General features: G+C 41.2%; 1 protein-coding gene across 3 annotated transcripts in view; it reads left to right on the forward strand.

Annotated features, from left to right (window-relative positions):
- Positions 1–25692, forward strand: part of ZNRF2 (zinc and ring finger 2) — a 70378-nt gene that overhangs the window by 26360 nt on the left and 18326 nt on the right. For all 3 annotated transcript variants that reach the window (XM_054991022.1, XM_054991024.1, XM_054991023.1), the window contains exon 2: positions 3983–4078. In XM_054991022.1, the coding sequence (XP_054846997.1) occupies positions 3983–4078 (96 nt within the window). The remainder of the gene's footprint in view (positions 1–3982; positions 4079–25692) is intronic.

Below are 25692 nucleotides of genomic sequence, written 5' to 3' on the forward strand. Positions count from 1 at the left end.
TCACGTTCTTCAGTCCGTGGGGTGATTTTTTGTGATTATAGGGTCAGGAATTTAGAACATGGCTTGCACTAGTTGAACTCTAAATGGTAATAATTAAACAAGATTTTTCAGGTTTTAATACCCCCCCCCCCAGTGTCTGGCTTTTGGTTCCCTTCTTGTTACTTACAGAGGAATGCCTATACTGCTCAGTTGGTGTTAAACTAGAGATTAAGGTGGAGAGGGGCTTCTGGATTCGGTTTTGTGACTGAACAGGATTCTCTTCATTGGAAGGAATGCTAATTTGCCTCTCAGTCCTCAAGGGTGCAGAAGTACAAGTCCATGCCATAGGTGTCTTGCCTATCTTGTTTCTCAAGTGGAAAGGATACTTACTTTACTATATTAGGCCAGAAGTATAGGACGGCTATGTTGATATTGGATTCTTAGAATTTTATTCTTAGATTAAAATCGGGGGGGGGGGGGGTCAAGATGGATCTCCTTTGATATGTTATTGAATGAGTATCATGAGGATGGAGGTAGGCCACTGGCGCTGGGTGTTCATATACCAGGCCATGTTTCTCATTATTACATAGAGATAAGCACTTTGTAATTTAATTTAATTTAAATTTATTATATTTATATTCCACCCTCCCCGCTTTCGCAGGCTCAGGGCAGATAACAAAATACAAATATCACATACCATTAAAAACATTTAAAATTTCACACACAGAGACCTCTAACACTCTGGTCATGTTACATTGGCATAGTAAAGTAAATGGTGGTAGCATATATAGGGAGAAAAAGGATTGTACATTAACAGGAAAATGTCCAAAGAACAAAAAGCTCCGGAGACAACTCTTCACTACACAATGAGTACAGAAAAGGACTACTGCTAGTACTCCATTGATAGAAAAAAGGAGTCAATCTAACCTACTTACTGTTTTTTCTACAGCACAAGTTGCATGTGGAGCTCTGTTTTCCGGTCATTAATCTGAGACAGTTGTGTCTTCAGAAGGGACACAAATGGGATTAGATTCATTGCCTTTACTAAGTAGGTTATATTGACTCCTTTTTTCTATCTATGGAGTACTAGCAGTAGTCCTTTTCTGTACTTGTTGTGTAGTGAAGAGTTGTCTCTGGAGCTTTTTGTTCTTTGGACATTTTTCTGTTAATGTACAATCCTTTTTGTCTGAAAAATGTCATAGAATCATGTTTGCCGAATTTAGAAAATCCTCACAGGGTCCCCCCTCTCCTCTTCCAGAGGCCTCACCAGACCAGCAGCCCATTCCCTGTATTTATCTCCACTCACCCAGAGTGGAGCAACTGGCCAGCTACTGCCCAGAGCTATTGCGGGACAGGAATTTAGAGGTTATTTCCCCTATATATGCTACCACCATTTACTTTACTATGCCAATGTAACATGACCAGAGTGTTAGAGGTCTCTGTGTGTGAAATTTTTCCTCAGCCAACGACTCCAAGCCAGTCAGGGTTAAAACAAAACAAAATTAAACTTTATTTACAAGATGGGACATAGGAGTGAATGGTTTTAAACTTAAAAACATCCTGGGGTTAAACGGGGAACATTTCAGGGTAACAGATTAACTGCCAGATATCTCTGTCTGCTGCCTCCCCTCAGCAGCTCCTGAAGCCCCTCTCAGCCCCCCCCCTCCAGTGGACACCAACTCTCATTGCTTCGTTTTTCAAGAGAGGCAGTGCTGGAACCAGTCCTGTCTGTCATAAATGGCTTTTCCCATGACTTAGATGTGTACATTGGACTCTGCCAGGAAGTCAAAGGTGATGTTGTAGACATGTTTGACTTGTGTATATTGCTATGGCTAATATAGTTACTGTATTATTTCCTTCTGATTAACTGCAAACTATTTTTTTTGGTCTTCCATAGTTCAAGGTTGTCAGTTTCACTTTTTAAATTTCTGTGTAGGATTAGTTTTGAAGTGCTCTCTGGTGTCCACAAAAATTAGATGTTTCTGCAAGTTACAGGGGCTATGACAGATTTTTACATTTATTGGCACAAACCCAAACAATACTGCCTATCATTTTGTTACTACTTATATTGCCAGGTGGCTAGATGCTGTTTGATTTTAAAATAAAACATAACAAATGACATTTGTTCTGTAGTTCAAACTCCTGAGAGCTTTAGCTTTTGTTTGATTGGCCAAATAGACACCTTGTCTCCCTGCCCTAGTTTGAGTGAAACTGATTCAATCCTAGTCCTAATTAGTTGTTCCTAGATGCAAGAATTTCTCTAATCTTATCACATATTGTGAGTGCAGAGAAAGGACATCACAAGGACTTTCAGAGGCTACCTCCATTCAGATGAAACTGGCTGCTAGAACAGTAGGCCACTTATTCCCTTGGAAAATTTCAGTAAATATTGGTCATTTAAAGCCAGCTGATATGGGTGGGGCATTGGTTATTCGGGGCAAATTTGACTCATATATGAGGCTGAGAGAAGCTGTTGAATAATGCTTGATCGGCTGTGAGTGACTCAACTAAATATATCCTTTCAGTTACAGTGGTATATGAGTCTGTCTTCAGCACGCATAGTGAATTGGTGACCTCATTTTTAACTGTTTCTTTTGTGCCTACTACTTAAAATGCCCCGAATTCAGAATGATGAAATATCAAGGTAATACGGTAGAACTTACTATCACCAATTTATTCATGCTTACTTTTGAAGATATTTATTTTTCAGTCTTCCATTTGGGTGGTTTGATACACTTTAGGCTGTATGTTTGTTTATATTAATGAGATTTTCCAGAGCAATTGTTTTTACTTTGAATTAGCAGTCTCCATCCAGTTATTTAATGTTCTTGTTCTCATTATAGAAGGTTAGTGTTTCTTGATACAGAAATACAAATTGAAGTAAATTTGACAGTAATTCATTGTTACACCTTCTTCCTCCACATCTGGGCAATAATGTTAAATTGTTTCCCATCAAATACAGTTCTTCTCTTCTTGGAGAATATCAATCTGAATCTGACTAATGGATGTCTAGATTTTTTTGAGAGAAGATACCCCAAGAGGATAGCAACTGATTTTTTTCTCATTGCTAAATATACTCATACTTATCTTGATATCCATAAATTAATACTTCAGAAAGACATTTTAGATTACTACTTTGGCTACATTGTATACCAAAAAGTTAAATGATAGGCTGGATGTATCCCCACCCATTCAAAGCTACTCATCAATTATGCTATACTTTAATTTTTTTGTTCTGTATCTTTAAATATGTGCATATTGTGAGCAGTTTACAGAGCATGCTCAGTTCTTGGATCTCTGCTGCTAATGTTTGTGTTTGTTTTTTATTGGATCTTGCAGGACTGAGGAGCTGACTTTTCTTCAATTGGCTTTTATTATCATCTTGATTTTGGAAATGAGTTGGCTCACTGATACTCTGGAATCACTCAATCATTAGGGTTTTTTAACACACATTTGAATGTGGCCAATAGAGATTTGAAATGAGTTCTTGAATAACTTTCAGTTTTAAGTACAACTTATAACATTCATACATTTTTAATTTTAGGTTTTCTTTAGGGATTACAGGAGATAACGTGTATCAGTCTGATTCAGGGAGACTTTAAATACAGATTATTCTTTGAGGAGAATCTATATTGAAAGAGATTTTGGCTGTCATCACTTTTATATCTAGGCCTTCTTATACCTGGAACTTCTTTCTGTTTGAGAATGCTAGGGTTGACCCTTGGTTTGTTTCCTATTTAATAAGATGTAATTTATAATCCATTTTGTTGCCAGTGTTAGCCCTGATTTAGCGCTGAACAGGGCATCTTCTGCAGACAGCTATATGGTTGTCCAGTTTGCTATGCTATGTCAGTGACTCAAATGTTTTTCTGCAGACTTGACTGTAAGGTTAGAAGGACTGGTCCTGTGAAACAATTCTACCATTGAATATTTGGGCACAGTAATTGCAAATCCTAAATAAGTTTTGCTTTATGTTTAATGCAAATATTTTTCTTCACTCTAGGATTCAAGTGCCCTGTTTGTTCCAAGTTTGTATCTTCAGATGAAATGGATTTACATCTTGTGATGTGCTTGACAAAACCAAGGATAACCTACAATGGTAAGAAAGTAAGCGTATTACTTCATATATTAGGGTAATTGAATCAATACGATATTAACTAAGCTGTAGAATATAGATTTTTTTAATGTGACAATGCAAATTTATAACTAGTCCTGGAAGGCAGAGGTTTCAGAAGGTAGGGTGCAGGTTTCAGAAGATGGTGATGGGAGACTGCTGCTCAGCCCCTTGGCCTTTGGTCGGTGAGGTCGTGCAAGGTTCCATCCTGTCCCCCATGCTTTTTAACATCTACATGAAACCACCGGGTGAAGTCATCCTGAGATTTGGGCTGGATTGTCCCCTATTTGCAAGTGACACTCAGCTCTATCTCATGTTTCCAGCTGATCTCAGAGAGGCTGTAGAAATCCTGAACCAGTTTGTAGAGACAGTTTTGGAGTGGATGTGGGCTAATAAACTGAAGCTTAATCCCAACAAGACAAAAGTGCTATTGATAAGCATAAGGTCTGACTCAGGATTTAAGGTGTCACCCAGCCGTTCTGGATGGGGTGCACTCCCTTTGAAGGAACAGGTCCATAGTTTTGGGATGCTCTGGGACCTAGGCTTACTCTGGATAAGCATGTGGCAGCTGTGACCAGAGGTTGCCTTTTACCAGCTTTGACTGGTTAGCCAGCTTCAAGATCTGGCCACCACCCCGATTATATCTCGATTGAATGTGCTTTACATGGGGCACAGTTGGTGCAAAATGATGCAACCAGGATATTGACAGGAGTGGGTTGCGGGTAACATATCTCTGAAGTCTTAGTTCATCTACAGTGGCTCCCAATCTGTTTCCAGGCACAATTCAAAATGTGGTACTGTCTTTTAAAGCCCTATATGGTTTGGGACCAGCATACCTGAAGGACCATCTTCTACTTCATGAACCTAACTCACTACTGAGGTCATCTTCAGAGGCCCTGCTTCAGTTACCCCCACTTTTTGAGATGACACAGGTGGCAGCTTAGGAGAAGGCCTTCTCAGTAGTGACACCAAAACTCTGTTAACTCTCTGGTTGTTGTGGGTTTTCCGGGCTGTATTGCTGTGGTCTTAGCATTGTAGTTCCTGACGTTTTGACAATACATCTGTAACTCTCTCCTTGGGGAGATTCACCTGTCCCCTTTTGTTACTGCCAGCCACCAGCAGGTGACCTCTTACTTATTTTGCTTGGCAAAATAGTGATCCCTTCTTCCTCCCCAATGTTGTATCTTTTGCATATATTTTAAATTCTGGTTTTAAGTTGTTTCAATGATGCATTTGTGTGTTGGATTTAATGATTTTTAAGATGTTTTAATTTGTTAGCTGTTTTCGTGGCTCTGTGATGGAAGAAAGGCAGGATGAAATCCTATAACAAACTGAATAAATAAATTAAATAGCTACCTGTGGTTACAATATGCTGATAACTACTTTACCTTTCAACTGATCCTTCCTGATGACTTTCCCTCAGATTCCTAGGGAATCCTCCCTCCCTTTCCAGTTTTTCAAATGTCCCTGATTATTGGCTAGGATACTTGTTGAACAGAGTCGTGTACTTGAGAACTGATTTAGACATGCTGTAGTTGGGGTGTCAGTCATGCAAGTGGCTCTTTTCCTAGTTCTCCACTTCTGTAGCATTATCTGAACCAAACACTTGCAGATACCTTCTTAGCGCTGAACTTTCACTTGAAGAAATGCAGCTGAAGTAGAGAATTAGAAATTTGGACAACCTTTATGCCACCTTAAGTGTTGCAAAGCGCAGTGCAGGTCAGGGAATAGCAGATAAAAAATGGATGCATGGAAACCCAAATGTAGGCTTAGGCCATAGATGTAAAGTGATGACACAATGCTTATAGACAAACCATCCCCACACATTGTAAGATTCCCCTTGTTTGGGGTGGGGAGACGATTTTCATTCTTGCTTCATTTTACTTTTTGTTTCAATGAGAAAGTATTCTGACAGTAGGGCAATTATTGAAAAGAGAGAATGTAGCATTTAAATAATCTCCTTGTCATTGCCTAGGGAATGCTGCATTTGACTTCAAATAACTGTAGTCTATTGATGAATTAAAACAGTTGATGGTTAGCTAATATTGATAGGAGTGGGGTTGAGAGTGAAAAGACTATCCTTCCTTGTATTCAAGATGAGTCATGAGGATTGTGTGTGAGTGTGCATGTGTATGAGAGATGTATGTTTTCATCTTCTTGAAGAGAGGGCAGGGTTGTGTACTCATTATGGTAACATGAGAGAAGCTGAACTCTGACCTACATAAATTGAACAAATATGCATAATTCTCTGTTTTCTTTCTCTTTTTGTGGTTGCTGTGCATAACTTGCTCTGGTTTTGGAGTAATGACAAGGACTGTTTCCAAACACTGAAAATTTGTTGACTCACCAATCTGAATTTTGAGGTTGTACCATTTCATTATCAGATAAATCTTTGCCAGCATATGTGCTAAAGTCTTTAAAACAAAAGCCAGGGTAGGGAGATGATTCTTGGGAAGCTACATTCTGTACCCACTATTGTCTGCTATATTCCTGAACAAACAGCTTATGCATAGCCTTTAGGAAACCTATACCCATAATCAGGACAGTTTTCCCCAGATAGAACATAAAGAACACTATACAACAATAATAGTAATCAAGCTCCTGTGCACCCTCATGTACTGTGATTTCTTTTGTGGTTTGTGGCAAACCATAGTTTGCTTATTTGAATATAGCAACACATTTATGTTTTGCAGCAAACCGGGAGAGGATGAAATTGGATAGCACCAGGGATGAGGCATGCAAGCCTTCCTTTAGACTTTGTTGACCTGTCCATGCTTATCCATGCTACAATAATGTCAAGACTAGCATATAGTGCTTCAATGTAGCAGGGAGCTATAGTACTTCCATCTTAAAATTGTTGCGTTGGTTGCTTATTTGTTTGGTTTCAATACAAGGAGCTAGTTCCTACCTTTAAAAGCCTTCATGACCTGGGCCCCACATATTTAGAGGATTATTTCGCCTTTTTATGAGCCTATTTGTTAGCTGTGATCACGTAATCAGAGCCTCCTCTCTATACCTTCATGCGGAACTAGGAGACTGCTCAATCTCTGGCTTCTACAGCAGCTACCCCAATGTTGTGCATCTACAGTGTTTGCTTTTAGAAGGCTTCAGGAGGCTAATAAGAACCTTTTATGTTCTGGCTTTATATTCATTGTTCTTATAAAGTAGTGGAACGTTACTAATTTGTGTGTGTGTGCTTTGAGTCCCTTTGGGAAGAAAAGTAAACTATAAGTATTTAAAATAGATTTGGACCTTGCTGAAAGCCTGTATCGTTGAATCAGTCACAGTCATTTCTAAGTCACCTCTCAAGAAGCTCTGCCAGATGCTGGACATTTGCCTTCAAGTGCTGTATGTTTTCAGTTTGAACTTACTGAGAAATATAGAACTTCATGCTGTTGTCTGACAGGGCACTAGGTCAGCTTATGGCTTTGCCTTACAACATTCACACAAGGCATGGATTGATTCAGCGTTATACAAGCTTTCCTTTTTCTTTAACAAATAGAGTCCAATGTATGCACACCAGTGTCAACCAAGTAAAAATGTTTTTCCCTTCAGAAAACCTTCATGGACTTTTTGAACAGTATTGTAATCTGTTGTGGATACGGGGGGAAACCTTAAGGAAAGGTGTAATCCTTCCATCCCCTGTGCTGCAGAATTATTTAAATGGTTAGGCAGCACCATCTATTTTTGAGCCAACATTGTGCATATTTGCAAGCCAAGCCAGAATAAATATTTTGAATGCATAGCACTGGAACAACAATTTTTGTGTGCCTGGGCACCTAATCATCAGGAACTTTTTTCATCCCTGTGTTTGATCTTCTGGTTTGTCTCTTATTTTCAGAATAGCATGAGAAACACAGTGTACTGTTGAATGTATACATTGTGAATGAAATGTCACTTTAGATTTCTGCATTTTCTCCTTAGAGGAAAAATGAGGCAGTATTGGAAGAATGGCCACTACTTCACATCCTAGTTGAGAGAGTCACTGCTTTGGTTATTAGTTATGAGGCTTTACATTTGTGCTAAATGCTACTCTTGGTTCAGGGGGGTCTAAAATCTGCTCTTGGAACTGCAGACCTTTCACGTGCTCTAAAATGCAAGTGGGTGGTCTTTATTTGTTAAACTAGTTCTGCAGTCCTGAAAAATCACAGCATTAGCCTTCAGGTAATCAGATGCTTTTTGATCCAGTAAGCTGAGTAATTGTAGGCATTGGGGGTGAGAGATAGGATTGATCTACTGTCTCCTCTCTTCATCTCAGCTGGGGGAAAGGAGCGTAGCTCAAGCACTTCTTCATGTCATCCAGGCATCATGAATGATACCTCCTGGATTCATGGAGACTGGAGAAGGGGGAGGAACAGAAGCAGTTGCCTGTTTGCCCAAAATAATATGTTGCCTGTCATGGTCAATTGTGGTTATGGTCATGATCTGCTTTTGGATCAAGACGCACAGGTTGGGAAACACTGCTCCTATGATTTCCTCACATTGCAGACTAGTTTCCATGGCAGTATGATAGCTATGTGCATGCATAAACTTCTTTTGGGGGGTTGCTCCCTGTGTTGATTAAAGGAGAATAGTTTTTATTCTGTCCTTTCCCAGCCCTTCACATGTGAAAATGACTCATTTTACAGGCCAGCTGTAACTCACCTTATTCTTCCTGCCCCTTTAGTTGATGATTGGTTTGAATTTTCTTCTTCTACTTTCAGTTGGATTTCAGTGTGTAGGGTGGCCTGCTACTAAACATTTTTTTCAGTTTTGCTCCAATGGGATGAACTGAATTCATTTCTTGAGGCCTGTCCTTTATCTACCTATTTCTTGTTTGTGCCATATCTGATCTAGACTTTCAGACAGATTCTGCCTTCATGGGAGCCAATGTTCTGCCAATAGTTACCTGAGTAGTGCTGCATATTCATTATTTGGGGTGGGTTATTCCTTGACCATGCTGCTTTGTTACCATTGCCTTTCAAACACACCTGCTGCTTCTGTTAGTTGCTAATCCTGTATTCTGTTTTGCAATATTCTCTAAAATATCATCTGTGACTTGTATTTTTAGTGATGCATAAAAATAAAATAAAGAAGTGTAACCAGGCACCGGCAATCACAAAGACTCAGGGGGAACTATACAAAGGAGTAGTATGGCAATAGGAGGCACAGGTTCATGGGTAAACTAAGCTTCAGTTGAGAACTGTGACAGATCTGTTTTAGCTTAATGGAAAAAGGAGTATTGAGCTAGATTTAATTTCTTTTCAGGTACAAAGGACTAAACTGATGGTATAATAAAGAAAATCATGATAATCAGTTTCCCATCTTACCACAGTAACTTGATCATGGCATAGTTAATGCAGTTACATAGGTTATTTGGAAACAGAATACAAAGACATCAAGTTTAAAGGCTATTGTCAGAATGTCTCCTGTCATACTCTGCAAGGTCCTGTGTGTTGCTTGTACTCTGCAAGGCCTATGTACTGTTTGATTCTGTCTGACTCTGACGTTAGAGGCTGAAGCTGTTCTCTGCCTGGAATGTGAAAGCCTGCGGTTATCTGTACGAATTCTCTTTCGCCTGGGAAGCTGGGCCTCGTGGCCTTGGAGTTTCTAACACATCATCTGTGATTTGTCCTCCTGCTCTATTGAACTCAGCTAGCTGTTTCCTGAAGGGGGTGGGAACTCGGGGGATTAGGCTGTGCTTAGAATACTATATATGTTATGTTCCTGTAGTGAAACACCATTCTAGGCAAGGAATGTAATAGGGAATGATACTAGTAGCTTATCAATAACATTGTTTTAACTCATGCAGTTCCTGGACTCATGCAGTAAAGTCATTGAGAGTTACTTGGCAGAACGTTACACTGTGTTTGTATGTCCATGTATTTGAGATTTTTAAGAAGCTTTCAGGCGTTAGTTTACTGCTGCCAGCACTTCTCAGTCTTCTAAAAACTGAAGGAACATTTGTCGGGGTTTCTGTTTTTTTCCCATGAAAGGAGCGAATTGCATGAACTGAAGCTTATTTGGACAGTTGCCAGAATTCCGCTGTCAACTGCTCTAAAATGAACTTGGGGAAAATATGCATTTTGGGAGGAGTGAAGCAAAAGTCTTATAAAAATAGGTGAATGGACTCAATCTATTGACTTAATTTTAAGATACTAAATGTGGGTGGAGAAGGGGAAAAAACTAAAATACAGAAGCTTCTCTAGAGCTCCTTTTAAAAATCATGAGAGTGCACATGGGCAAGAATATGTGGCTTGACTTCCCAGCTGTAGGTCATTGTTGTGTGCTGTACATGGGGCTGTCGTTGAAAACTGCTTTTGGTTTGGAGACTTCAGTTGGTCCAAAATGTAGCAGCCAGGCTACTGTCAGGGGGTGGGTACAGAGATCGTATCGCCCCTGTGCTGAAAGAGATGGGCTGGTTACCCATCTTTTTCATTGTGCTGGTTCTCACCATTAAGACCTTAAGCAGTTAAGCAGTTTGGGGCCAGGGTACCTGAAAGACCATCTTTTATCCACTTTTTAGTGGTCTCTTTTTCTTTATGGATAGTTTTTGTGCTACTTTGGTCTAATGGCTTTTTAAATGGATTGCGTGTATTTTTTAAAAATATGACTTTTTAAATATATACTGGAGTTTTTCATTTTAAGCTGCTTCCAGCAGGACTCTGAAGAGGCAGCATGGAAACATTCTAAATAAACAAACTGTAATATTGATAGTATTAGTAATCTTGGGAAATTAGAGATGTGAACAGTTTCAAGATCAATGTGAACAGTTTCAAGATCATAGGTTGTAAATGCTACAAATATCACAGAGTGTCAGTGGATTTTATTGTGCACAGAACTCAAAATGTCAGAGATACCTGTGGTAAGTCTACATGTATTTCATGGGCACATTACATGTATTTCATAGGCCCACAGAGGTGTGCCCTGTAGCCTAAAGCCCATACTGGCAACTTTAATTACCCCTTCCCACTTGAGGCTCAAGGATGGTGACACTTCAGCCATTTGGAAATGAGCATCTCTCTCAGGTAGGGCCAAGACATTAGTTTTCATAATAATGCCTTCAACTTAATAAACAAGAACTGATTTTTTCCTCAAGGGGAGCAGTTTCTCAACTGAGGCACTTTGAACACCTTTGAAACTGCAGTGTTTCCATAGGCCCCGGTGGGGAAGGAGCCCTGGATGTCTCAGGGAAGAAGTCCTGAGCTGACCACCAAAACGCAGCAGTTTCAAGGGTGATCATAGTAACTCCCTTGGCAGAGAGTGTGCCCCTCCCTGTGGGATAAATCCACCTGTCTCAGCTGAGTCTAAGACTGTGCAGTTCCTGTAACTGCTGTGCCTCAGCCACACTTGTGGGGTGCTGAATTGTATCAGACCAAAGCACTCTCCTCCCACAGCTTTGTAGGAAAGGCAACAGGTTATGATTAATGGCTCACTGTATGCCACTGGAAACAGATGGGATGCTGTGGCTACTCTGGTGACCCCCAAAGCCTTGAATTTTGCTGAGAGAGATGCTGAGGGAAAAATCAGCACCTCTCAAATGAGCTAAGGCACTCTGATCACTGTTGCAACCATAGCACACCAGCCATCTGCAGGGAGTTGAAGGGTTGAATTCAAAACAGTAAATTTTATTTATTTATCATGACTGTTTGGCGCAGGGTCCAGTGATCTTGTGGGATGGCCCAGCCAGCATCTATTCTAGCCCCTGTAACTGAGTTGTACACCCATGGGTTATAATATCAACCTACAAATCTCATTACTAAGCCTCTCTGATATCAACATGCATATTCACGTCAGTTGCCTACATTATGTAGTAAATACCTTACTTGCTGGAGGCATTCTGTCATAGCTTCCTGTAAATAGTAGTTTTGTTTCCTGAATTCAGGGGAGGGGAGATAAGTACTAAATATGGTTTAGACTCACACACATATTTAAAACCAAAGTAGCTGCTTTGTTCCTTTCAGGATAGTAAAACAAAACCTTCTGTTTGAACCATTCCAAGGCATAAGCTTGCACATGTTGTTTGGATTAGCCAGAGTAAGTATTGTTTTACCGTATCTGCATGGAATTCCACATGTACATTTATTCAAAAATTTTACTTGAACAGGTAACTGAAGTACTTGTACCACTGGACGTTCTAGCCCTACAAATTGTAATAAGGTATTAATTAAAAGTTCACAAAAAGTCATAAAATACAACTCAGAAAACAATTACAAAGAGGGCTGTTTGTGTAAAATTTTGCTGTGTAATACTTGTTGGCAGGCAAGTCCTGAAATATTTGTATGTGTTCCTCATACCAAGTGTACAGTTATTGTCTTCTATATCATGTGATTATCTTGGATAGGAACTACCTGGAACGTCCTATACTTAATCAGTCTCTACCCTGTGAGGTCACTTGTGATGCCCTAATGTGTGTACACTTACTGCAGTCTTATGACTTCTGGGAGTTGTACTTCAGGGCAGACACGGAGTCTTCGAATCTTTTTTTGTATTTATGCAGCAGTTTGTTTGTTAGTCCAGAATGTTCAGTGTTTTCAAGCATGTATTTCATAAATTTGCAGTTCTAATTTTCAAATGATAGGTGTAACTTACTAAATATATTTTAAGATTTTTTAAAAATAATATTAAATTCTCAATCTGTAATTTCTTAATCAGGTTTTATTTAGAGAGCATTCCTTCTGCAGCTGAATGGCAAACACAAATTGATGCTGTATGGATTTGCTCCAAATGAGGTGGTGTTACCTACAGTGAAATGAGACACCTAATTACTGCTAGTGGTTGAAATTCTTCTGATGTTTGGCTGATATGTTGCCAAGGCAGGACTCGTTTTGTAAGCACTGCCCAGTGTTTGGGTTCATCTCCGAGTATAGTGATTCTCACTGCGCTGTGCCAAAAAATTGAAGCAAGTCACTCACCAGGATACTTCGTCCTGGTACTTTCTCATAGAATTCAGTTGCTGACTCTGATTTATGTATCAGCTTCAGAGCTATTTGCTCCTGTAGTTCTCCCTCTGAGGCGGAGGACATCTTGGGTGATTCCCACCATCCAATCAGGGAGGCAGGAACTAACTTTCTTCCTCTTCCTGTCTAGCCTGTGGGACCACCCTCTCTCCAGTTCTGTTCCTGCCTCCAGGGAGAGCAGTTCTGCAGCAGACTAGCTCTGCTGCCTTTTTTTCTCTTTATCTCTTATTTATCTTTCTTCTTCCTCAAATCATTCTTTACCTTACTCCTTACTTACTTCATTACCTTACTCTCCTCCCATTTCCTCTTCTTTTACTCCTCTTGCCAAAGAATGAAAACAAGAGGACGAGATGGTCTCTAGAGAGTCATCGGACTCTGAGGAAAGCTTCATGGAGAAGAATTTGGGCTGTTCCCACGGAGAGCCATCCTTCCGGTGGCGGGAACAGGCCCAGCCAGCACCAGCATGCCTCTGAGGCTGTATGGGTTCCCTGGCAAGGAGAATATGGGCTGTTCCCATGGAGTGCCGTCCTACCGATGGCGGGAACAGGCCCAGCCGGCACCAACATGCCTCTGAGGCTGTATGTGTTCCCCGGCAAGGAAATGGCCTTGGAAGAGACGCAGGCCTCTCAACAGCCCCCTCTTCCACAGAGGGAGCTTGTTCAAACAGCGTGCCTCAGCCAGCCAGCTGAGAACAGCGCCACCTGGCGGAGCTCAATTTTGGCGGGAAACAACACAACGCACTTGCCAATCTCCTGGCAGGAGAAACATGGCTGAAACATAATCCAGACACCCAGAGCTCCAGCCGACAAGCCCAGGAGGGCCACGTAAGTGTTCCCCCGAGCGTGTTATACCTCCAGAATTCCTGTCAGCAATTAGACTGGCTGTGAGGGAGGAAATCCTGTTACTTTACCAGTCAGAAGCACCTTGGCCCTATAAAGATTCCAGGAATCTCCTCCACCCTGGCTCCATGTGAATGTGCCCATGCCAATCTCCTGCCTGGAGATTTTACAGCAGGCCTTTCCCCTTTGGATTTAGCCCTGCTTTTACAACAGGATCTAGCCCTGCCTTTCCCTGTCAGATGGGTAAGGTATAAAGGGCGCAATTTTGCTGGTGTCTTTGAACCTTTTAACTCTTAAGACTAACCAGGAGAGAGGAAATAGTGGTGTGGTGTCTGCCTCCTCCTCCCTCCATGAGTAAGGCTGTAGCTCTGTGGAAGAGCTTCTGCTTTGTATGCAAAAGATCCATGTTTGTTCCCCTTAACTCCAGTTTAAGAGATTAGGTAGATGAGGAGGGGAAAAACAAAACAAAACCCTCTTTCTGAGACCCTGGTGACCTGCTGCCAGTCTGAGGAGATAACACTGACCGATGGTCTGAGTCAGAATAAGGCAGTTTGCAACGTTTATCAGTCAGGGATCCCCACGGAGCAGGGGGATCGCCCTCAGATAGAGTTTGTAATGACAGGGAGAAGGATGAATTCCTTCAGATGTGGCAAAGGAAGAAATATCCCTACCAGAGCAGTCAGTCCAGCTGTCAGAATCTGAGGTCTACCAGAATTTACACCTAAGACATTCTCAGCCTTAGAGCTGTAAAAATTAGCCTTGGGGGAGTAGGACCCTTAGACTGGGAATACCAAATCCAGCCCAGGGAAACGAGTCACTTCCTCGTGAAGGTTCCTCAGAAAAGGTCCTCCCATTTCCAGAATATTTGTGGAGAAGGTTCAAGGCTGAGTGTTCTACACCATAAGCCAATTAATAATCCTCAAACTTGGTCCCCCCAAAAAACTGTACTTACTACCTTTCTTTGCTATGAGTTGTTGCAGGTACCTGCGATGGAACCTCCAGTGGCTACTCTTCAGTCATCTGGGCTCTGGTCAGAAGATGGGTAAGGATCAGTCAGAGACCACTTAGACAAGAAGAGAGAGGCCATGCTAACAAGAGCTCACGAGGCCATGACCATGGCTATTAAGGCTACAGCTATTGTCTCTATTGCCTCAAGAGTGTCAGAAGTATGGATCTGGAAACTGATCCAACTCCTCCTGTACAACAATAGCTGCCCCCATTGAAGGGGCAAACAGAAATGTAAGGGTCAATACCTTCAAGGCAGACATCATCCTGGATACATTTACCTTTTTCTTCTAGGATTATGGTCTTGACAGCAGTGACAAGCTGGCACACTTGAGTAAGAGCATGGCCAGCAGATTCACACTCTAAAAATATCATCCTGGCTTACCTCTTTCAGAGAGACAAGCTATTTGGGGGTGCCCTGGGAAAGATCTAGCTTGAGACCTAGGACAGAAGAATGTGTTGCCAAAAACATTCAAACAATCTGAGAGGAGATCCATTGGACCTCAGCCTTTTATTCATAACACGCACTACTAAGGTCCAGACAAGATTCCAAATGGCCATCCTGAGGTTAATCTAGGCAACCCTTTAATAAGGGGGGTCTTTTTAAGACCACACTTGTAGTATAGCGGTTAAATAACTGAACAGTGATGCAGTCCTCTGCAGGTTTACTTCTCACTGCTGCCATGAACTTTCCATATGGTCTTGGATAAACCAGTCCTCTCAGTCCCAGCTCTCCAGCTGTATTGTGGGGATAATGCTTACCTTTTCCCAAGATCAAACAGACAGTTCTCCACACGGGGAAAGAGATCAACCTTAATACCCAGATCTCTAAGACAGAACTTGCTAGCTGTCCCGTGAGAGGCCAACTACTCTTTACCATCAAGCTTAGGTTGACAAGCAGGCAGGCCTTACACATAGTCTCACAAGGCTATTCCATACAATTTGAAAGCTGCCCTCCAGAAAGGGGTCTACTCAATCTTCTTCTCAGTCCCTAAAAAGAATAGGGACTGGAGGGTGTTATTAGACCTCAAGTTTTTTGAACAAGTCTATCAAATTATATCACTTCTGAGTGGAGACTCTGGGCTCAGTCGCAGTGACTAATCAATCAGAAGAACACATGACATCTACAGATCTCACAGAGACATACCTCCATGTACCAATTCTGACAGCCCATCAAAATTATCTAAGATTTTATGTTTAAAAAAAAAAAAAATAAAAATAAAAATTGGCAGTTCTGAGCCATCCTGTTTTGGCCTGTCCGTCACACCGAGAGTATTTACAAAATTCATGATCAACCTCATCATATGTTTCAGAGACGGGGGGTATTCATGTTCACTTGTACCCAGATGATCTCCTGATCGGTTCAAGAGAAAATCTCACCACAACACTCAATTCACCATTCAGTCCCTACAAGCTTGAACACCTGGGTTAGATCACAGTCACCAAAAGGGTTTTTTCTATCCCTCACCAAAGAAAAGGTCAGGAAGACCAAACTGCTGACTGAGACTGTCATCAGAGTGCATAATCACTTCTCACAACACTACTGAAACTGATGGGTTTGCTAGTTGCTACCTACAATGCAATACCTTTGGGGTCGTCTATAGGCAAGACCACTTCAGACCTTTCTTAGATCTCATTAACAACAGATCATGGAGAAGACAGATCTTCCCATTCAGATACCACTTCAGATCAAAACCCATCTGAGCTAAGGTCACCAACCCAATACAAAGCAAAAGATTCATGATCCCTCGAGAACAACAAATATTTACAGGTGTAAGAATCAGGTTAGGCATGTCTCCCTATCAATGACGTAGGAAGGGGAGCAATTTGTCTGGCCCTGCTCCAGTTCAGAGCTCTGTATGGACAAGGTTGCAGACAAAATATATATAAACAAGCAGGGGGGATTCAAGACCTTGAAGTGACACAGGTGGCAGCAAGGATACTTACCTGGGAGGATGGTCACCTAGCTTCAATCAGAACTGTACACATCAAAGGCATATCCAATGCCCAGGCAGACTGGCTGAGGGGACAACGGGAATAGTCCCTTAAGAAACATCTCATAACATTGCACTTCACAACACCTCATGAACCTGTGTGCGCCCCAACACAGCCATCAACTACCGGGGTACATGACAAAATTTGTTCTACTCACAAGCAGATGCCCTGACATTGCAGTGGCCATTAGGCCTCCTCTATGTATTACTACCCTTACTAGTAACAGACCATGCCTTTCCACCCTCCAACAGATGGTGATATTTCCACCTTTTACCCTACTGACCTCTTCGGTCAAGTTACAGCAGGGACCAATTTGGCTCCCTCATTTAGACTTACTCTGCTTAACCGTGTGGAAATAGAAAGGAACGCCTTCCTAAGATGGGGATATTTCTGAGAGGTGGCCAACATTCTCCTAGCATTCAGAAAACCGTTTATGCTCGGAATTTACAACTCTTATTGGGAAGCCCTCACTCAGTAGACATTTTACACAGCCCTGACCAAGCATCCATTTGAACCAGTCAAGGATGTTCCCCTGAGAAGGCTGAGAATGAAGACTATTTTCCTTATTATGTTTGCGTCTGACAGAAGATTTAGTCAGACCTGAACTCTGTATCTTTCCCAATAGTAAGGTGATGCCTCGTGCTGTCTTCCAAAACCGTATTCCAAACTGCATAGTTTGCAAGAGATAAGGCTACCATATTTATACCTGTACCCTAAATAGACGAGGGAGAGGCTCTGACACAACCTAGATGTCAGAAGGAGGATTAAGGCCTCTGCTCCGAATAGTGCAAATTAGAAAGTCAGTCTTACTGTTCTTAAATATATCTCATCTCAGTTTAGGGAAGAAAATGTCTTCAGCAGCAGTAGGTGCCAATAGCAAAACATACACTATCGAAACTCCTAAAAACTCTTTTCGCAGAGGTTCCTTGTGGAATACCAGCTCACTCTTTGAGCAATGCTACTACCAGTGCAGCGTTACACGGGAACACTTTTGTAGAAGAAGGCTACAAGTTTGTCAGTCTTGACCTTATTAAGATGCTACAAATCGAATCTATATGATTCAGCGGACACCGACTGTAGTGGAAAAGTACTGCAGTGCATGATCATGGATGAAGACCACATCCCACCCAGAAACTGGAAACTGCTTTGGGAGCACCCAAGATGTCCTCCGCCTCAGAGGGAGAACGGACCTTTGGACACTTACCGTGAAGGGTCCTTCTCCTCTGAGGAAAGGAGGACATCTTGCCCTCCCCGGGTCTCCGTCCTTCTCTACCCTGCTGCCTCATTCTTATACCTCCTCCGGGTTATGCTTTATTTACAGTACATGTTAATGCAACAGGTGTTTTTTCTCTCAGTATTAACAGTTGCTGAATGATAAATTCAATGTTACTGCTTTGTGGAGTCACCTGAACTGAAGAGAGGGTGGTCCCACAGGCTAGACAGGAAGAGGAAGAAAGTTAGTTCCTGCCTCCCTGATTGGATGGTGGGAATCACCCAAGATGTCCTCCTTTCCTCAGAGGAGAAGGACCCTTCACGGTAAGTGTCCAAAGGTCCGTTCTCATAGTTCCATTTCTGCTATATGTGATTTTGTACCAAGGGGGTGGGTACAACTGTCTCCAATTAGGTGGATCATAAATGGGTTTACAAGAAAAGCAAAGCAGGATATCAACTTCTGTAGGTCTTCAAACCTGCCCAGAAAATCCTCAAGTAGTTCTTGAAATTTAAATCTGTTTTCTTCAGATTTCGTGATCTTCCTCTTCCATTTCAGGAGACATGGTTGCCCTGTTCTTGTGGAAAGAAAGTGACATTGTGTCTATTGTTGTGGAAGCTGAAGATTGTAAGGCCCAGAAACAATCTTATCTATCCGTTGGAGAGCCAGGTTGAGAGTGTGCAGGTGCTGCATAATATCAGTAAAAACATCAAAACCTGCGTCAATTCTTCATCTTCCATATAGGGATGCTACTTTTTTCGTAAGGAAAGCACTGATAGATTCCAGTGATTCCACAAACCTGTTTTAGATTATTTCTATTGTGTTGTGAGAGAGTAGGGACTGGTGGTGTGTCTTCCAGATGTAGCTCTTCAATGAAATGTCTGCACTAATGATGAATCTTCCTGTTAAAGCATATGAAATTGACAGTTGCCCAGGGCTGTTTCCGTAATACTTTCTTACTTGAAACATTTGCCAACAAGATGTTTCTGATGGATGATTAGTGAAGAGGGAGAAACTTGGAAAATCTGGGATTATTTTTCAAGAATATTGTAAGGCCTACATTTGCTTTCCACCATTACAGGTGCTCCATTTGCTGTAACATCTACATGTTTATCCAGTGGTCCATTGGCATCTACTTTGTCAAGCCCCTTCTTTACATCAATACTATGGGTGTTGGGTACCACTAGAGTCTAGCATTTCTTGTTAAAGTTATGTCTGCTGAAACATAGACAGAGTGCCCGTTTATCTTGCATATCTCTGAGCTCATCAAAGAACTAGGCTTGAATGCTAGGCAGTTGTTCAGATAATTATGCATCTTCTTTGGAACATCTGCACTGATCTGGAAGGTGCCTCGTAACGTTGGAATGTTATTTTAGTCATTGAACTTTTGCATTGTTTGACTCTTAAAACTGCAGCAATGCCTGCAGTTTTGTTCTTGACAATTCTGCATCAGAGTATGGATGTTCAGCATGACCTGATCACAAAGTTTTTTTGATTTATTTCATATTGCTTGCTTTGTGATGACTAAGCAATATGATAAGATATGGGTTTTCCTCCTTTCAGCAGAGAGTGCAAGGTTAAAAAACTCATTTTGGGTTAAAAATTTGGTTTTCTTCATCATGCTTGTATTTCTTACAACTTGGTGACTGACATGCTTTCACAGAAGCTGTACATGAATAAAAGATAAAATTAGAGGGGGGATTAGATGTGCCACAGGATGTGATCTGGCATTAGATTAGAAAGGATAGTGAGACATCTAACTTTGCATTCTGAAAATGCTTAACACAAAATCCTTTTTGAACAGTACAAAACAACCTCTATCAATTTGTTTGTGTTGGAGAGAGAACAGTTGCATTTTAAAAATTACTCCTACAGCTGTCAGTGCCACAAACCTTATAAAGAATGTGAATAAAGAAACTTTTAAAAATGATCAGCAGTGCCATCCGTTAAGATAGTTCGGGTGGGTAAGTAGTGTTGGTCTGTAGAAGAAGAGCAAGATCTGGGTCTTAAAGACCAACTAGATTTCTAGAGTATGAGCTTTTGTCAGATCTTTATGAAAGTAATTATCGTTGTGTTTGAGCTTATTCTGAATTCAGCACTTTGCATGTCAAGGCCCTGGTAGTCTTGCAGGGCACTCCCCCATCCTAGCATCCTGCATATAATGGATGGAGTGAAAAGCCTGTGCGAGATGCAGTTCTGTTCTCCCCCCCCCCCATCAAATATTTTGTAAAAAGTAGAAGGCTTTATAGGTGCCTGTTATCCCCCCTTCCCTGGGTGAAGCATATAGTAGTTGGGTGGGGGCAAAGGAAGGCCCTATAGCCTGCCCCTAACTCCAGCCAGGTGGTCAAGGGTATACAAGGGCAGGGGTGGGTCAGTGCAAGACTGAACTCTTCCTACTGCCTCCCTACTGCCTTTGGGTTTGTGTTTGTGGCTGTCTGTTTGAGCCTCCTGTCTCTTTTCTGTCCTCTTCACACTTCTTCAGCAGGCGTTGACAGCCGGATAACTCTGTTCCTGTGTCTTCGAAGCCTGTTAGACAATGGGTTATTTCTTTTATCCATGAAATTAACACTTCTTCAACTGTCTCCCCTCTCTGCTTCCTCTTGCAAAACTTGTCCATGTCTCTTCAAATGGATCTTCTCTCTCTGCATGCCAAATAGTCTTTTGCTGTCAGTGATACCTACAAGCTGCAGTCCAGGAAGGTGCAAGGATCGCAAAGTAGTCAATCAGCATGTCCTAGAGGATGCTGAACCCCCAAAATGTGTCGTCAGCTGTGTTGGCTGAAAAGCTGCAGTTATATCAGAAGTTGCCAAATTGTGATACAATATGTCTCTCCTACTAGAGCCAGTTTAGTGTAGTGGTTAAGAGCGTGGGACTCTAACATGGAGAACCAGGTTTGATTCCCCACTCCTCCATTTGAAGCCAACTGGGTGACTTTGGGTTAGTCACAGCTTCTAGGAGCTCTCTCAACCCCACCCACTTCACAGGGAGATTATTATTGTGGGGATAATAATGACATACTTTATAAATGGCTCTGAGTAGGCATTAAGTTGTCCTGAAGGGCGGTATATAAATCGAATGTTGTTGTTATTACCATCATCATTATCCTTATTATTATTATTACTACAGATGTTAAATTAGCACAGCAAAGCTAAGAAGATTGCTTTTTCTCTGATTACCACTGTTGCAAATGGTCACTGTGCTCGTATTGTAAACATTTGAGCTTTACATAGAGATATCAGACTGTTCTTTTTCTGTACGCATAGTAAATCAAATCCTCAGAGCTAACTGAGGATAACATTTCATATATATCTAATAGTTGACTTCAAGTCTGTTTATCCTTAAGGGGACTAAATCTCTTTGTATGTGGTTTACAGTTTATGCTACTTAAACTGCTTGTACTTGGGTTTCAAAAGTGAGAGCCTTGATGTTATCTTCTATCTTTTTTTACTTTGAAGCCAAGACTAAAATTCAGACGAGTGCTGCTTGAAGTCTGAAACTTACTAAATGGTCCTTAGGAAGTCCTCTCTCAGGCAGATCTCTTTGTAGAGGAGTTTGTGAGAATGTAATGAGATACAATTATATTGTAATCCGGATTTGGGGGAGGGAGGCGATGAAGATAAGAAACATAAAGATCAAATTAAACCAACCAATCACTTTAGCTATTCAGTCATAAAATAGTTTGCAGTAGGAAATAAATTCAAGGGATGTTCCCATGGGATCTGCTTGCACTCTTGATTTGGTGCTTGTGTGCATAAATGTATCAATGAAAAGTGAAAAAATGGTACTTCTGCAGATGGGATCATTATATGCCAATTGCATACAAAAAGTATAGTCGGTTATGTGCTGGACTCAGTTTACTAAACCTTGCTGTGACTGCAACCTGTGATGCAGGAACTCTGTCATATCTTTCATTCAAAGACAAAAGTGAGATCTCTTCTGCATGCACTCGGCTTTACAGTGGGTTTTCTGGATATTCAGCCCATGAGAATCAAATCTGCTTATTTGTCGGTTTTGGCTCCCATACAGTTTCAGTTATTTAATTCTGCACTTGAAGGAGTCGAACTGAAGTGGTGTCTGGTTTTTATTTCTACACTATAAAAATACCCCATGTCTGCTGAGGGCTTTCTGGGGGAAAATGACATGTCAGTATTTTCATCAGTGTGGGGTGTTTGGGGGGGCTTTTGCTCATGCATTAACAACACTGTAATGTTTGGCTGTTAGAGGGGGTTCTATGATTGGCTGAGGTGTTCTGGAAGGAAACTTTAAAATATTTAGGGATCTTCTCATTATTTTTTAATGTCAACTATTGCAAGAGTTTTTTGTCCTCAATGTCTCAACCCCTTTTAATTTTTTTTAAAAATAATATTGTTAAAATGTTTTTTTTAAAAAAAACAAGGAAAACAAAGTGTCATCCTGATAGCTTCTTGTGTTGTCAGAAGAATATTTACCAGGGTTAGCACGCACACACAACATATAACAAACAATGACATTTTTTAAAAGGATGACGACTGGGTGGGGGGAGACAGGGAGGAAAGGATGTAGTTGCACATTGTTATTTTAACTGTGTGCACAGAGCTTGGAGGATACATTGAAGCTGTATGGGACCAGAACTGGTGGGAAAAAACCCTTGTGGAAAAGACCTGACTCTTGTGGCACTTTAAGGACTAACAGTTTTATTGTAGCTTACGCTGTCACTAGCTAGACAGGAGTGCGTGAGATGAAGTGGGCTCTAGCCCATGAAAGAATATACTTTAATAAATCTGTTAGTCCTTAAGATGCCTCAAGATTAACAAAGCTACCACATGGTATTGTTTATTCCAGTACAGTAATACTGTTGCTTCAGACTCTCATATACCACTCTACATAATTGGTCCCACTCTTCTCTGGCCAGTAGGAAGTGAACACTAAAATGGGAGGCTGTCACTCAAACATCATTGTTATTCTGCTCCCAGTAGCTTCCCAGATGTCATCTGCTTTACTAGAAAGTAGCAGGGGGCCCTTTATTGCCAGAGGCCTAACAACAAGCTTTCAGCTAGAGAGCTGTTCTGTCCATATCACCTTGGGATTACTCTAGAACAGCTAGCATGTACTACTCTTATGAAGACATGCACATTGCGAGTGGCCATATTGTCCACTGGAAAGAAATACAGAACCGATAGTTCAATAACTTTTATTAGGACCGATGATGTTACACAGCAATTTTTTTAATCCATCAGAACTCTTCAGGATAATGTAAATTTTACTGTGAATTCTTTAAAGGGAGGAAGAGAAACCAGCAGTAATTTGGGTCTGTCTCTAGCACTAACTGGAACACTTAAGTTCCTTGTTAGACAGAGAAGTAAACTAAAATGAAATAGGAACCACCACATTAAAACAGATGTAAGTGACATACTAGTTTTTTAGTTGATCACTTTGTTTTATGCTGAATTGACCGTTTTAATTTTATCAATGCTTGTCTGAGTTGTCTTATAACTTGCGTTATAGTTTTGACTGCTGCTAGTTGTTTTCATTGTTTTGATTTTTTAAACGATCAGTTGCATTTAAGATGTTGTAAGCCATGCCAGGCAGCATTATTCTGAAACAGCAGCAAATAGCCCTTAAAACAAAAGAAGTTTGACGCCATCCCTCCTTTTCTTCTGGGTTGTGATGGGAAAGTAGCGCTGTGCAGCTGCTGCCTTTTCTTCCTCACATAAGATATGCTGCCATCTGTCCCTAATTATGACACTTTGTCCCCAGGCAAGCATCCAGACCAGGCTTTCTCCCCACCCTCATAGTAGTATACTGTTAGGTCATGAGCACAAGTGTTTCCCCATCAGACAAAGTCTCAACATCTGCATCTGTCCCCTTGTCACACGTTGGCCATGCTGCCAATGGTTGTTCTCAGTACTAGTTTCACTTTTATCCTGGGACACTGCTCTGACCCCCTAAAAGAGAAGTCAACCCAAAACTCCATATATTACGTTTTTACATAGAAAATTGATAGCTTTTTCTATGTTTTTCCACATTAACAAGTTAGAAAATGCTCTTAATACGAGTTTCTGAAGCCCCAGTGTTTATCCTTAAGGTTGCATATTTTTATTTTGTTAGAACCTTATTATCCTGAATAATAATCTGTACTTACTCTAAACAAGACATATGAGTTGCAGCTTATCTTACAGATGCCATCTCATTTCTGGCAGACTTTCTTTCCAAGCTGTGAGAACAGGGATCACAGTCTTAAAGTCTGAAAACTTGACAGCACTGTAGTATCTTGCATTGGTACTGAAGCTTTTGTTATGAGCTACTATATGTTTAAAAAAAATGAGTACAGTGAATATGCAGCAATGAGATCAAAGCAGCCCCCCCCCACTTCTTCAGGCTGGCTGGTTCATAATCCGCACATGTTCTGTACGTCTCAGTTCATATGTGTGACTTCTGGCAATGACAGAGTTTGACCCTAATCTTTTCCTTATAGAAAGTGTAGAATTTTGCCAACATGAATAGATTGGGACAGGTGCGTAAAGCCCACCAAGCTGCTGGTCATTGGGACCCCTCCCCAGCTGATCATGTACCTCCTGACATCATGCTCTCCTGAAGCCTGCAGTACAGTAGGCATTTAAACTGGGCTTCCTGTAAGATTCCAGGAGCTGTTTGAGTACTCCCATATGTGAATAGGGAAGCAGCCCTTCTTGTGGAAAAGGTGCACTCGAAGGCAATCATGTCAACCACATCCCCATTCAGAACTCCAGAGGCATCTCCTGGGGGACTATAATAATAGCCCTAATGCACTAAAGAATCTGCCAAGCATTCAGGCAGAACAAAATCTCTTCAACCATCCTGGACCAAGTCCTCAATGTGACAGCAGTTAATTCTAAACCATCCAGTAGAAAGCGAACTTTTCCCTGCAGTCCTTCCTGATTCTGGGGGACTAAGATCCCCAGATGATAGAATTATCTACCTCAATTCCCACCAATAACTTTGAAGAAGGGTCATTCCACCTACTGCCCCTGTGATGTTGCACAGGACCGTCAGTGGAGACTTTAATCAAGCCTTGGTCTCGGAACCTTTGATTACTTTTCATTCTTTGGCCTCTGGACCCTCAATTGCTGCCTGGGATCACCCACACAGCATCATTTCACATCCTTAGACTCCCTCCACTGGACTCCTCCTGCTGACAAGATCAGCCTCATATTTATTTATTTATTTATTTATTTATTGCATTTCTAGGCTGCCCTCCCTGTCAGATGGGCTCAGGGTGGTGTAACAACCAACAATTTACAACATAAAATTTAGAACAATAAAAACATCATGAATAAACAATTGAAACATTTGAAACATGAATTCTTTCTCCCTTAGCAGTCAGTCCCCTTCTAGAACTTGGGTATCTCAAATAATAGGTTTTGATTACATATGTGAACATACATGAATTGCACTGGTATTTATTTTGTCTCTTGCCAGTCTTTTTGTGTGTGCAGTATTTCTCCAATAAAAGTGAATTTGTACTGTTTCATGTCTGTTCATTGCAAATTCTGCCTCTTCCTATTTACGAAACGCTGCCCAGGTCGTGACCTCAGCATACAGCTGACAGTGATCCAAATTATAAATTGCTCAAAGATTTGACTTGAAACATAA

The sequence above is a fragment of the Eublepharis macularius genome, chromosome 11 (genome assembly GCF_028583425.1).
Source record: "Eublepharis macularius isolate TG4126 chromosome 11, MPM_Emac_v1.0, whole genome shotgun sequence".
NCBI classification, from domain to species: domain Eukaryota; kingdom Metazoa; phylum Chordata; class Lepidosauria; order Squamata; family Eublepharidae; genus Eublepharis; species Eublepharis macularius.